General features: G+C 36.9%; 1 protein-coding gene across 3 annotated transcripts in view; it reads left to right on the forward strand.

Annotated features, from left to right (window-relative positions):
* The window catches only part of LOC149796695 (uncharacterized), a 47,377-nt gene that overhangs the window by 22,833 nt on the left and 9,576 nt on the right, over positions 1 to 14,968 (forward strand). For 2 of the 3 annotated variants that reach the window (XM_089961323.1, XM_089961325.1), the window contains exons 7-9: positions 10,582 to 10,722; positions 12,924 to 13,053; positions 14,587 to 14,678. In XM_089961323.1, the coding sequence (XP_089817449.1) occupies positions 10,582 to 10,722; positions 12,924 to 13,053; positions 14,587 to 14,678 (363 nt within the window). The remainder of the gene's footprint in view (positions 1 to 10,581; positions 10,723 to 12,923; positions 13,054 to 14,586; positions 14,679 to 14,968) is intronic. The other variant, XM_089961324.1, reaches the window with a different exon arrangement.

Below are 14,968 nucleotides of genomic sequence, written 5' to 3' on the forward strand. Positions count from 1 at the left end.
TCCTCAGTTATGATCGGATATCAATTCTAGCCCCAGTCTGTCCAGTTTAACAGACGAGCCTCAGGCCATCTGCCAAGCGGAGAGATTTACAATAGCATCGAGGGTCCTTTGTTCTTAGAACAAAGCTTTTAACATCCATATGTTAACACCTAACGAAGGGTTCTTGTACAAACAAAATAGCCGTAACAGTGCAGGGTCGAAATACTCCTTGCGCTAACCCATTCCTTTGTTCCTGACTTACGTAATCGCTGGCAGGCAAACGTGACATATTGCAATGTTTGCATTTTCGCACCGCTAGTTTTTGTCCATATGACATCGATTGGTAATATACTTTGTCCCTGTTGTACAGTTTTGATGGTTTATGTATGTATTTAACTAACAGCTTGGGTGGTATCGGTATAGCGAGCTGGACTATTCATGTCAATTGTTTATTGTTTTGTGTACCTGTTTGCAGACAAGTCACTCAAGATGAAAAAGATGACCACAGTGTAAGGTCGTGGTGAAGAACCATGAAACCTGCCATGAGGATGTTTGCTCTAATATGTTTATTCCGAGCAGGATATTTTAAGTATCCATCCTATTTCTCAACTGATGACCAGTTATATTTTAGACGTATAGATGTTTTCCTTATCCCCTGTGAAGATAAAGAATACACTTTCAACGGTTACCATTATTACATATCAGCTTGTGCGGGAGGTCGTGGGTTCGATCCCCGGCCGAGTCATACCAGAGACTTAAAAAATGGTACTAACAGCTGCCTCGCTTGGCGTTCAGCATTAAGAGGTTAGTGTTAGGACTGGTCGGCCTGGTGTTAGGATCATATGACTGGGTGGGACATCATGCTACATGTCTGCGGCATGATGCCCCAGTGCTAGACATCACTATAAACTGCCACATTGCAGATATCGTAGCGATATGACTGAAAAATTGTTAAAGGTACGTTAAAAATCAAAATCACACCTCACACATATCAGCTTGTAACTATGTATGTACTGCCATTACTTTGCTTGTAACTATGTATGTACTCCCATTACGGCTCTATTGCATTAAGTGTGATATTCAGAAAGATTTCTCTTCAAATCTTACGAGTGAATTCGATGAATCTAGTACAGTTTTGAATCAAATCTGGTAGCTCATTGACCACAAGTCCTTATTCTACCTATGCACCGATTTAGAAATGTTGAAGTCGGGCGTATGGAATTACTTCATGACTTTGTAGACTGATCCATATAGAAAGTTGTACAATAATTGCTGTACTAGGTCCCGGTTTTCAACCAACCGATTCAGTCGGCCGGAAACGTAATGCACGATCGAAATGACTATGAGTCTGTCACATAATGGCTCCTAGATCGACATTTCGTACTGCGACGGTTTCGTATGGCCAGACGTATCAAGTGGGACAACCGTAGAAATACTGTGCATATTCGTTGAACCGGCATCACATATTAGGCGGTGCATTTAACTGTCCGGTCTGGCCCAGCTCGATTCCGTTTTACGAGAATTGCAAACGGCTGGCTTTGCTATAGTACCGAATTAGAAGAAATGTTAACGAATGTTGATGGCTGATTCATCATTACGTTATGACATTCTGTATCATTGGAAGTAAAACAAACGTACGAGGACAATTCTCTGCAACAACATCCTTTTTATGGCAAGGCGATGTATAGGCCGTCATATGAACCTAAATTCCATATACGTTTTCACACGGTATCACAGAAATAGATTCGCTTCTGCTCCTGCGAAGTAATGTACCAACTATGCGCCCTTCTCTTTGGCCTCAATCTCAGATCGAAACGTTAGGCAGCGTCATATTCCATTGCGAAATAGTTTTCTTCTACAGTGACGGAGGCATACTTCAAAAATGTTCAGTAAGTTCGGTATGTTTTCACAATTTGGGTAACATTGTCTATCTCAACTAAAATTTACGATGGATAGTCCATATGTACAAATTAGATCTTATTTATTCACAACACTTTATTTATTAAGGTATGAGGATTCTAACTCTGTCAAACTAGTTCGCCTTTCGCCCAAACACATCGACAGTATCGATTACTCTTGAGGACATCCGCCAGGACGTTCATTTCGGCGAGGGAGTTTATTCAACTCCTCGTCCTGCTCAACGCCAGGTGGACATCATACCTCACTCGGACAGGTGTATGTGTACTCTCCGCAGATGACCCTTCTGCTATATTGCAGCCTGACATCCGGTCTCTTCGATCACCAGAATTCCATTTCAATCAAAGTCAGAAATATATACAAGTATGTTTATATATATATATATATATATATATATATATATATATATATATATATATATATATATATATATATATATATACCTCAAACAAGGCCTGGAGTGGCTAACGTAACGAAAGCCCTTACAAGTCCCACAACCGGAAATATTAATCTGATTGCATGTCTGTTTGTCTGTCTGGAGCCTATACGTGCGACCGAAGTTTGCGACAGTGATCCACAGGTGGGTTCTGTTAGAGAATGCTATTCACATCAGTCTCGTGGAAATGAAACACCTCCCAAGCGTGAATGGAATGCATCCAAAGGAAAACAAACCTGATAGTGTCTTATATTACGGTCGTAGTGCAAAACATCTTCAAACAAAGGGACGGGCAAAAAGATAACAGAATCTTTGCGTTATGGCATATAAATACCTTCGTTAGTCTGCCCATTGCTATATAAAGATGGAATTCCGATAAACCACTTGCAGGCTCAGTGTCCTGGCGGATTCGTTATTAAGGAGAGGCGATCTGATCCATGCAAAGTGTTTTCTCCATCGACAAATCTTCCATCTATTCTGCTTCTTATGAGGCTGACCGTCCTAAACCTATTCGCGACTTGGTGGAGCAAACAAACTGCCCACCTGTGTCCGTCAATTCCCTTCCACAGACGCATGGGCTTTCAACGCCAGTTCAGTAAGATCATATTCGTTCCCTCCAGAGGTTTAATACCGAAATTAATCGCATACGTCTGATTGCCCCTCTCCGAAAGAAGGGGTCTTTGATTAATGATCTGCTCGATTGGAGAATTGAAGTACCTAGGAACATCGTAGCGACGCACACGATTCTTGTGCAGCTGAAGTCGCTATAATTATGTCCGTGTCAAGATAAACTCACGCCTAGTTCTTGTCGACGTTTCAATTGTTGAAATAATCGCGATACTTAGACAATTTCTATTTTGAGGCATAAATATTGATGTGTCAAGTTAACGAAGTCAGACCACCCTAAGTCCCCATCTTTATCATTTGTTTTTCCTATCTCAAGACAAACAGGTAGCCACGATCACAATCAAGAGATACCAATCTATCATTTAAGACACGTTCATGAGTGAAATAAGAGGCGACAGTGGCAGTAATAAGGACGTGTACAACTTGTACAGTTTCCTCAAATCAAGGCCACCCTTGCATACCTTGTTGCCAAATGGAATCTCTCCAGAGTATATACATGGTTCAATTTGTCTAAGTTGATGTTTTGTCTTCATCCTCGCTAAGACGGTTATCATGCAAGATATTTGCTTCCTGACAAAACTAACAGCAGCTTGTAGAATGAGGAAGGACCATGTGCCATTTGTGTGTTCTAAGTACAAGTATATCCGTTTTCGATTAATTTGTACTAATGCGCAACTTAGCTACGTTTCTATAAACTGGGTAATGTCTATTGTCAACTAATACATAACTATTTCCTCTCTCTCTCACTGATTGTTCCGTCGTGGGTGGCGAAGATGCGGTACCATGTATAAACTCTCAGATGCTAGCTGAGATCAGATCTGGCCCTCGGATGGGCGGGGCTCAAGGCAGCATGCGGGGTCCAAGGTAGCAATCGATGGGTACGGGGCCTCAAGCGAAAACATTGCATTGCGGAGTAGCGAGCGGTCCAAGGCTGTTGCTTCCTTCGCCTTACCCTAGGACCGACCCTGACTAAGATTATCTAAGGTGGTGGTTATAGACCTTTCTTGTCGCTCTAGTCAGGAAAGCAAGACATAATCCTAAAAACTGTCCACTTGTCTGATAATATATATATATATATATATATATATATATATATATATATATATATATATATATATATATATATATACATACTCCAATATGAGTTATTTCCACAAGCTTAAACTTTGAACGTGTTGCCTCAATCCAAAACATGGTGTACTTAGTTGGCGAGTACGTTCATTCTGATTTATCCAGTTTGTGCGTGGGTCATATGACCAACTAATGGTGAGATCTGAATCCTTTTGGGCCACTTGATAGTTGTACAGACATGTACCATATCTGTTCACGTCAGCCCAGGCATAACCTTACAATTTTCGCTTGATTCGCCCGGGATCCTTTAATATACGTATTCTCCCGTTTTGCAAATCCTCATATTAGAAGTTCATTCGTGCAGTGACACAATCTGGCTGACATAGGGACAGTTTGGACGCTCAAACATTTCCTCTTCCTCTCAGCTATTCTCCGGATGTGGATGTGACTGGGTAATGTAAACGTTATTACCTTCCTGTATATCATATATATATATATATATATATATATATATATATATATATATATATATATATATATATATATATATATAGGCGGGATAATGTTTTTAGTCTTTCAGGGAGTAGAGAATAGCAACTAATTTTAATTTTTGAACGCGCATGCATTGCCAGAGAAATATACTTTGACCCCCTTTGCATTGTTAAGTTATGCAAAAGACGGGGCAACGGATCCCGGAAAAAATGAGGGGGGAAACTTAAGTAGAGCAAACTGTTATCTGGATTTTCTCGAGTCTCTGCGCTCTATCGAATTGCCGATTCGACCCTCAAAAACTCCAGGATTTCTTAGAATAGTAGCGAACTATAATGGTCTTAGTAATTGCGGCAAAGCATGCTACTAATGTTATACGTCTGTAAATATACTTCTATATATTTTACAATGTAAGGACGTAGCTAGAGAAATCTCTCTGAAAGTATTTTATAACTTCCAGTATCATAGTTTTGAACACTCAGCAGCATAGGTAAGATATTTAAGTTGGGGGAAACGTTAATAAGCTAATAGAGTGTAAAGAAGAACATGTGGCATTCTGAATACTATATGTAGCAACCTTAATTCAAATATAAATTAATAACCTAAAGTATATGTGTAAGTAAATAGGTATCTTACCTTATGGTATGTTGTCGGAAGTATCGGAAGCTACAGAAGAGCTCAACATATGTTTGTATAGTAATTCGACTCTTAATAGTATGAGTATATCTGGTAGAACTATAATAACTTGTTACTCGATTTCAAAATATTACAGAAAATAATATGCGTTGAGGAAAGTCTCTAGCTGATAATTGTGTTTTATCTGTATATCTATATGTGTATGTATTTCAAAGCTGTCAAATAGTGGATTAATATCTCTCACCTATTGTGTATACTGGTATGTGTACGCTAGACAACATAGTATGCTGACATGTATTTCTAGTGTAAGTTTAGTATGATATAAGCTGGTAATAGGTAATACTGGAAGCATACTTTCCGCAACTTCCACAGTCGGTAAATATTCAGAGACGTCACTGAAAGCACGACTGCAGCAAGACTTTATAAAAGGAACTAGGTCTAATGTGTCAGTCTGTTTATTAGTTGACATGGTATACCATCCGTCATCAATACAACATACTGCTGACTAATCGTCTTGATTTGAAAGATAGTATCAGTAGCTTACCAGTAGCAGCATTTATTCCGTAGTATTGACATTGTTAGCTTTGCAAAAAATGGTGCGATTATTATGAGAGAGATATAAACAGACACAGTAAATATAGCTTCTATTGAAGAAACTGACTACAGTTGTATAGGTCACTTACTGACCGGTTTCCAGCCTCTTTGTATATTGTGTGCCTGTCTGTTTGTCTGTCTCTCAAGAAACAAAGCCAAACAAACGACGTCGAAAGTAATATTTATTGAGGAAAGTCTCAAGCTGTTTCTTGTGTTCATTAGATCAAAAGAGTTTGTTCAGTGTGAATAATCCGTAAAACAGAATACACTGGTATTTATTATATATTGCTTAATGAGCTGTGAACTATTACTACGCTTCCAGAATTGATATCGCCACAGTGACGATATCACCTTAGCAGCGACTTTCTTTTAAAATATGTAAAGACGGAATATACATCTATGTTATCAACGAGACGGTGCTATCCAAAATATACCTAGAATCGGATTTAAGCAACAATAAGAAGGATTCAAGTATTAATGTTTTAAAAGAGGTTTGCTCAATAAATATTGCATATTGACAGTGACTGAACTTGACATGACCTGTTTCTATTTGATATTAAGTAACATCCACACAATCTCGTATACGTGTTACACTCTACGACAAGAGGTAAAAGCATTTTAGGAGAAACGTTTTGATTAAATAAAGTAATAAAACTGATTACATAGCGATTTTAATTATCATCACACCTGTAACCGTATTTGGAAGCGATGGAGCAATCGGAAAAAATAGTGTTGATGCTAACCAAAAGTATGTACTGATCAACAATAAGGGGCAGGTGCCGATTACTAAGCTAGACTACAACCTTCCTAAAAGCCATACAATTCAAGCTTAAATGTAGAAATAAACATACTAGAAAACAAAAATTCCCACAAGTAAACTCATGAACATTAAAGTCTTTAACTTACAACTGTTACGTTCTTACGTACATGGGCTACGACTGCTATATGATGTTGTTACATTTTGAAACCCTGCTGTGACTATGTTAACTTATAAATGCAAGCAATAAATATATTAGCAAAAACACAAATCTCATCCTTCTCTTATTAAAATACAGTCCTTAATTTGACAAATAACACAAAACTGAAGTGTTATATCAGCGAGTTGAAATAAAAAGTACTTTCTTCTGAAATTGGCGTCAATTTCGAACAGATGCCAGCTGCTTTGAGAGAGACGGCATTTACTACTCGTGTTATCGGCTCTACACATTGTGAGAAGCATGGAAATGGTACTCTTTAAACCAAGGACAAGAGCCCAGCTTTTCTAGTGAGCGGTATCGCCTTATGGGTTCGCGCCAATGGCAGCCCTTCTGACACGTAAAAAGCCGCCATATTGTTCCTGACAAGATGAGCAGACGAAATCACGGCTACGAGGGCGTTCTTACGGCAATTAACTCCAACAACGTCTGTATCTACGACGAATCTATGGAAAGCAAATTTTACACCATTGCTGCCACATGCCGAATTATTTCTCAATTATTTCCCTGTCTTTAAGCTATTAACATGCACTGGTAATTCAGATTTTCTCGACTTTAACTTTTACAGGATTAACTTAATCGCGTCATACAATGTGTTCTAAAATTCTACCTCAATCAAGGCAAAACTCACTTTTACCTGATTTGATTTATCTGCACTGTATCTCGGCCGTGGTATTGTCAACATTGACGTCGATAGTGTGTATTTTTATATACATCAAGCTTGCTACAAATGACTTCACAGGCATCATGGCATTGTAAAATGCTCCCTAAACTATTTGGAGTGGAAGGGCTCACCGTGTGTGGTAAATGATCTTTTTCGTCTGGTATTAAATATCTAAACATTCAAAGCTGCACAATCGCTTTTGGTGTTTGGCGCACCAAAAGGAAAACTTCAATATAGTTTGCTAAAGCTTCATCGAGTTATGTGACCAATTTCCCACGACTTCATGTGACCTTAAAGGAGACAGCATATGCTGTTGAGTCATTTGGATAATCTGATTTTAAACAAAACACAGTCGTACACAATATTTCGAGGAGAACAATGCTTCGGTAACCTTCGCTCTTTAGTCATCAACGTGGTCAAAAACATCTCCGGCGCGATATTTTATTTGCTTTGATGATAACGAAAGTCATCTTGCATTCCAATTGTCCCACTCTGCTTAATAAAACCCAGTATTGCAAATTAATGTTGTATTAAATAACGTCCTAGTAGTCTAGTTTGATAGGTGGCTATAGCACATGTAATCTCACCAGTGCAAGTATCTTTCAGCAGCTCTTATTGTCAATAGGTTTTTTATGAGATCATCCCAAACTAACCGGCCAGTAACCGGCCAGTAACTATTGACGTTCTCTATGGTTATTAAAACATGCACATGGTTGAAAAGGTAATACAGGCTGTCTTTCGACGAATGATCTCAAATTACAAAGCTACATCCCTGCAAGTCAGCATCACGCTTACTGACTACAGCTGACGTTTTTCTCTAAGTACCTCGTTGGATCGTAAAGTCTTACCCGAGCTTTACGGAACTTGCACACTCACGATACCTAATTATCAATGCCCAGCTACTTTATCGCCACCTTGCACAGAAAAACTCAGATGGAATATATTTGATGGAAAAACAACACACATCGTGGTGCTATTGATACGTATCGTGCACGAACGACATTCTCCTGTTAGTCTTATATAATGCATCATCTGACTATAAATTAAAGTGCGAAAACATTCTCACACTATGAATCTAACACGAACTCCAAAAAGAAGTTTGCATATTTCTTAAATGAATACAGAAAGCTTGTTAAGTAGTTGTTTTGAGCCGTCTGAGTGTAGGACACGAGATGCATCTTCTCTTTCTTGTCTTCTGTGTCTAGCTAAGTCCCCACACGTTCCTGGAGCACGAGCCGACCTAGTAGTTGAGTCCGGCCTACCCTCCATGCTACACTAGCTAAGGAAATAGATGCAAGCGAGCGTGAAGCATGGAATGAAGACGGTGCAAAGCCTAAGCATTGCCTATCGCTCTCTGCCTATTACACACTTTTGGAACTCATGTCTGTGTGTGTGTGTGTGTGTGTGTGTGTGTGCGTGTGTGTGTGTGTGTGTGTGTGTGTGTATGTGTGTCTGCGTGTGTGATTATGATTTTTAAATTAGCTTTAACAAGTTTTCAGTCGCTACGATGTCTGCAGTGTGGCATTTTTTAGTGATGTCTAGCATTGGGGCATCATGTCTCAGACATGTAACGTGATGTTTCTCCCAGTCACATTATCCTGGCACCAGGCCGACCAGTCCTAATACTAACCTCTTAATGATGAGCGCCAAGCGAGGAAGCTGTTAGTGCCATTGTTGTAAGTCTTTGGTATGACTAGCCCGGGGATTGAAGCCACGACCTTCCGCATCCGAGGCGGACGCTCGAACCACTAGGCCAACGGAGCGGTATCATGTGTGGGTAACATAAGTATGGATAGTTATGGTTGGTCTTGAAAGGATTGTTTTTCCCTTTCACAGCCAGCCGGTTTTGATTAATATTCGATTATTACATTATTTACTTCTTCTTTCCAAAATTTCATCTCACTACATTTTATATGAGACGTCGCTGTATGAATAGGTTACAGTGATGCAGCTCTCGGGTAAATGTACCAGTTCTCATGTGCCACTTGGGTCTATGTACTAGTCCTCATGTGACACTCATGGTGTTTTGCGTTTGAGACTCCTGTAATAGATCATATTATGATATAGGTGTTTCTACATATTGCACATAAATTTTGAAATCTGAGTTGTATCAATTTCATCAGATAAATTCTGATCCATAATTGTACAACGAATTTGTAATGTATCTGTATTAAATACCATGGACAAAATTACTGTGCATAATTTTTTCAGAGCAATATACAGTTTACTATCTTTCTTCTGACCTGTTTCTGATAATTTGACACGCTTTTATCCAAAGAGTTGTACCTTACAATGCAGCTCAAAAATATCATATCTGAGTTAGCAATGCATACAGCAACCATGTTAACACTTACTTATCATACACGAATTTAGATATACATTGGTCAATAACTACTGCAAGTACAACATATTCTAGACTATGGAGAGAAAGGTATAGTGAGGATATCACTTTAAATCTCTTGTTAGTTACATATTTTGCGACAAAAACTTTCAAGGTAAGTTACACTTTAAGATTTTATCTTTGTTATTAGGAAATGGTACTTAACGTGTTACGGTGACGAAAAACACTTTACTGGCTTACAGTATATAAAAAGCTACTGTGGAAAAGATATTTTCTATACTGTGCATTTCTAATTTGTATTGGTTCGAATAATGGCTATTATATACTCATCCATTCGTGACCTTTGGTTCTATTTCAGTGTTTTATAATGTAACATCAGGAACTTACAAGTCCCTTTATACACGGAAATATTATCAATGAACATTCCAATTCCTCAATCGATATGGAGCATGGCGGGAAAAATATATTTGATATTTCAATTTTTTGCCGTATTCGGCCACGTTTTCAGTTTCACCATTTAGTCTTTAAAATTTGAAATAAACTATTTTCTATAGTGGTATTGATATAGAATACAATGAGTCAGCAAATCAAGCAGCAAAATGAAAAAATGTGTTAAATGCTGATGGATACCGCTGGAGAATGAATATATATTTTGTACTTTTCATACATAGAAATTAGTTTCTTTCTTAAAGTGTAAATGGGTATAATTATTGCTGCTGTGTATTTTTTTTTTTATTCTTATCTTCATGTTAGGAAAATGTAAAGCAAACTTTAAAACAACTATTCTTCTATGTCATCATGACTCACGTACCATAATCGACTTGCAGGTAACTTTGGAATAATTCATTTTCAGAGTGCGACAATGGAACGTACGGTCGTGAATGTGCAGAAATATGCGGTAACTGCTTGAAAGGGACAAGCAGTTGTTCAAAGATAGACGGGAAGTGTATAGACGACTGTGAATGTGGATGGTATGGAGAAACATGTAAAATTGGTATGTCGCATTGTTTTGGCAAATTAAAATGCCAAATTAGATATAATGGATTGTAAGCTGTCCTCAGTACACGCAAATAAAGTTAAGGGAGTATTCTCCTATTAGAGGATCGTCGATTGATGAATTATTAGATTTCGCTTTCGTAAACATAGTTAAGATACAGTTCCGAAATATTTTTTATTTAATATCTGAATTAATTTATTTGTACACATGTATCTGTAGCATGCAATATCGTTTGCGGGTGTCTAAAGGTGTCAGATTTTCACACTATCTTGTCACAAAGTATAGCATTTGTATGTGGGTATCACTTGAATCGGATAAATATGAAGAAAATGATCAAAGTAATCTCTCTTTTTCAAAGTTGAAAACAAGTGAGCTATCGATATATTTGGTTGGAAATAATAAGTTAATTAGATCTACCATTGGCAAGAGTTTTTCCAGAAAGTACAAGGTCTCACTGTTTTCTGGGTCCATTTAATTAACGTTGCTCTTCCTTACCACAGTCACTCCAGAAGGTGTATCTAGCTCTGACTTCGATAATTTGTCATTCCTCAGCTAGCTATTTTCAATCAGGGCTGAAATCTCGATATTGAATATGGCCAGTTCTCTGCCAACCAGAGCTATTATTCTGTTTGGTAAGCCACACAGAGAGGGGTCCATCATTAATTACAATAGCCCAAAACTGGCCAAAAGGATACCTTTTAATTAGGTGAATTGAATGGCGGATATTACAACAAACAAAAAGATATCATCTGTAGGTACAGTGTACTAAATAAATAGATATGAATTAGCTATGCATGCAGATACATAACAACAAACCTAAAGAACATATTATTTCACAAAATATCTCCGTAGGGAGAAAGCAATATATACGTATTAAGAGCAAATTAAGAAGATAAAATCAGATGTGAAATTCAAAACTGCATTCAATGGTCAGTTAAAAATATTTCCAAGATAACTGAATATACAACTCAATATATATGCTTAAAAGCTTGATAAATATGCGCAGCTAAATTACTTAAAATTCTTATATTCTGGGTTCTTGTGAGATATAGAAAGTCAAGCACATATATTCTTTTTCTCAAATGATTATCTCTATATTTGGCCCTTAAATCTTTACACAATACGCGTTCAAGAACAAAATGATATTCCTCTACAAGGAGGACACACCCAGAACAAAATCTATAATGATATGATTTATATTGTCTCATCCATACACGGGCTTATCGTCGAGTATGTGAGAGGAAAATAAATTGAATAAAATATGCTATCGTTGTTACTTCTGTGAAATGTTTTGCCAGCTAGATTAAAAGTTTATTTGCTTTATTAGTACCGTTTTTACATGGCTCTATTGCTTTGCGTATGTTGACATATGCGCTAACAATTTAAAACAGGTTTTGACCAGAACTAGATTCTTTGTGTAAAGATATTACCTGTGCCTTATAGTTGTGTGAGAACCACAATGAAACTGAATCATGCCTGAAGGCTTAAGGTTTTGTATAATCTGTCCTAGAATTAAAATTTTAAGATTGTATTGTTGATAATTTTCAGTTCATTCAAGACTAATTTGTACCTCATTGCTAGGTAATTAGCAACAACTCTTCTCCATTTGAAGGTATATATTTGAACTATTGGGGCATAATGATTGTTTACGGTTTGTTCCAGAAGAGTGTTTGCTCTACACTGAATTGAACTTTATTCATTCGCTACTTGGGATGAGGTGATATGTTATGAAGTCAAGGTAAACGACGTATCTTTGAACACATATAATTTAGACATGCACCCTTTCCCTCAGTCATGGTGTTCTTGATCACAAGTTTCTGTAAAATCTAAACGTTGTCATAAAACTACACCATTTTTTATTAAGCGTTCATTTATATTATCTCATTGGAATACCAACAGGGATTTGAAAACGTGGTCATGTCAGCAAGCTCCTTTCATGAGTATATTTTTTACATCCGTGGAGTTACAATTCATCAAAAGGACAGGTTGGGATTGGATGATAGTTTCACAGTATATTGTCTTCGCTAAGTAAAGTGGCAAAACAATGTATTATTCAAATAAAAAGTAAAAGTAAATTCTTCTTGTCTTGTTGTTCTGGTAAATGACCTCATAAAGAGGGTGCCATAAATGTACACTCCTATTTGTTATTTTGTTCCTAACTAATGGACCTATACGTAGTGTAGACTTTCATCTTTCAGACTCTTCAGAAAAGCAGATGCAATCGTGTCCCGGTTTAAATGCACCTGCTATAGGAGGATCAGTTGGCGGAATATGTGTGATTGCCATCATCGTTAACATCATCACGGTTGCTGTCTTAAAGAAAAGACTGTAAGTGTCTCTCTAGACTTTGTGATATTATTGTAGACTTTCATGGTGGAAAATTGTATAGCACAACTTGGATGTATGAATTAAAACGTCATACATCTTAGGCATGGTGTACTTAGCAGCACTACTAGTGGAGTTTGGTCATTTTTTATTGGAAAAAATATACAGTACTATGCAATTGCTTCTTAAAGATTGCAATTTTAAACATAATTAACCATCAGAAGTCTTCCTTAAGTTAACTAATAAATGATTTCAAACAGACTTCTGATATCAGTCCGTATGTTATTACCATCAGAGGAAAAACGGAGGCAATATATATGTCGCTTCGCTAATGAAATTACAGTTGATTGTTAGGGATATGACTAATATTAAACGTAATAGTGATCCTTTCCTTTGCATAACAACTGAAACTCAAGCTTGCAAAAACGTTTTTCAATGTATAAAACTTTATAATATGGTATGTTGCAAATACTGATGAATTGTGTTTCCCTGTGTAGAATGGCAATCTCTCTTGCAGTACTAAGTAATATTTAGCATTGCAACATCTGTTAATGAAACGTGTCTTATCAACACACTAGTATCGGAACTTGCTTTAGTAAACCAAACTATTTATATAGAAGCAAAGGCTTCTGAAAGCCAAATTCCTTGAATAATAACTCTAGAAAGGATCAAAATTCGTACATCTTATTTAAATTATTATATCTTCATTTTTGAAACAGGACCGATGCACAATTTTCATTTCTAGTGGTCTAGTTGTACTAAATATTTATGAATGTTGTTTCATCAATTAAGATGTATATTGAACAAGGAATAACGTGCAAATTTAAATGTGTGCTTCCATATTTTCATTCTTTTGAAGATGCAACGTAATACATGGCAAATAAATTAGTAATAACATAATAGCAGTCACAGTTTTATCCATAAACATAATGAAAATGTATTTTCAATGTATAGTATTCATTTTCAGAACTATTATACATGTTTGTGGATATAGTGTATCTTAAATGTTTGACATGATTATAAAAATATAGGCATCTCAAAATATTTGATGTCATATTGGTTTTCCCATTTTGCTACATTACTACTAGTACTGCTAATACTACTACTACTACTACTACTACTAATAATAATAATAATAAAGCAAATTAATACATTATTTATATTCTTCATATGTCAGCGTTGGTGAGGGTGATTATTGATCCATTAACAGTTCTATTTACACTCCAATGCAGGGGAAAACCTGTAACAAATTTATCGGAGTGGTTGTGTCACCCTGTAAGGTTTAATATCACAGGCGTGCTGAGCAAGACAAAGGAACGTAGAATATCGTGTTCTTCAAGTCATGCTTATTTGTCATGACATTAATATCCCATTCACGGTTTTAAAGAAACAGTGAGAGGTCGCTAATTAACTGATGTGCACGGCCATTTGTTATCCTCGTGACTTTAATCTTGAAAATATGTCGTTTCTTATATTTGACGATAATTTGTGCAGGGTTGTCTAATGCTTCTAAGCACACTATTCTTTATTGACTAGGAACAGAGACACCAGTGACAAGGAAATGCAAATGGGAACGGTCAACCACGATTACGTAAATCTTGCCAGTCCCAGCACAGGAAACGTTATCCGTAAGAGAACACACACACACACACACACACACACACACACACACACACACACACACGCACACACACACAACGACTTAACGATACGAATCTTAGAACAATAGTGAACCATTCACAGCAATGCTTTGAGAGAACAATAACATATACTTACATAACGAGTATGTATGGGAATATGTATCAATTTAGTTGGTGCTATATTACCACCATATTTTGCAAATACACTGTTTATTAATTTATAATTATTGATAACGACTGTACTATGAGATATTTTTATTACATGCTAATTCCTCATA

This window comes from Sinohyriopsis cumingii, chromosome 6 (genome assembly GCF_028554795.1).
Source record: "Sinohyriopsis cumingii isolate HCF-2022 chromosome 6, ASM2855479v2, whole genome shotgun sequence".
Taxonomy (NCBI): domain Eukaryota; kingdom Metazoa; phylum Mollusca; class Bivalvia; order Unionida; family Unionidae; genus Sinohyriopsis; species Sinohyriopsis cumingii.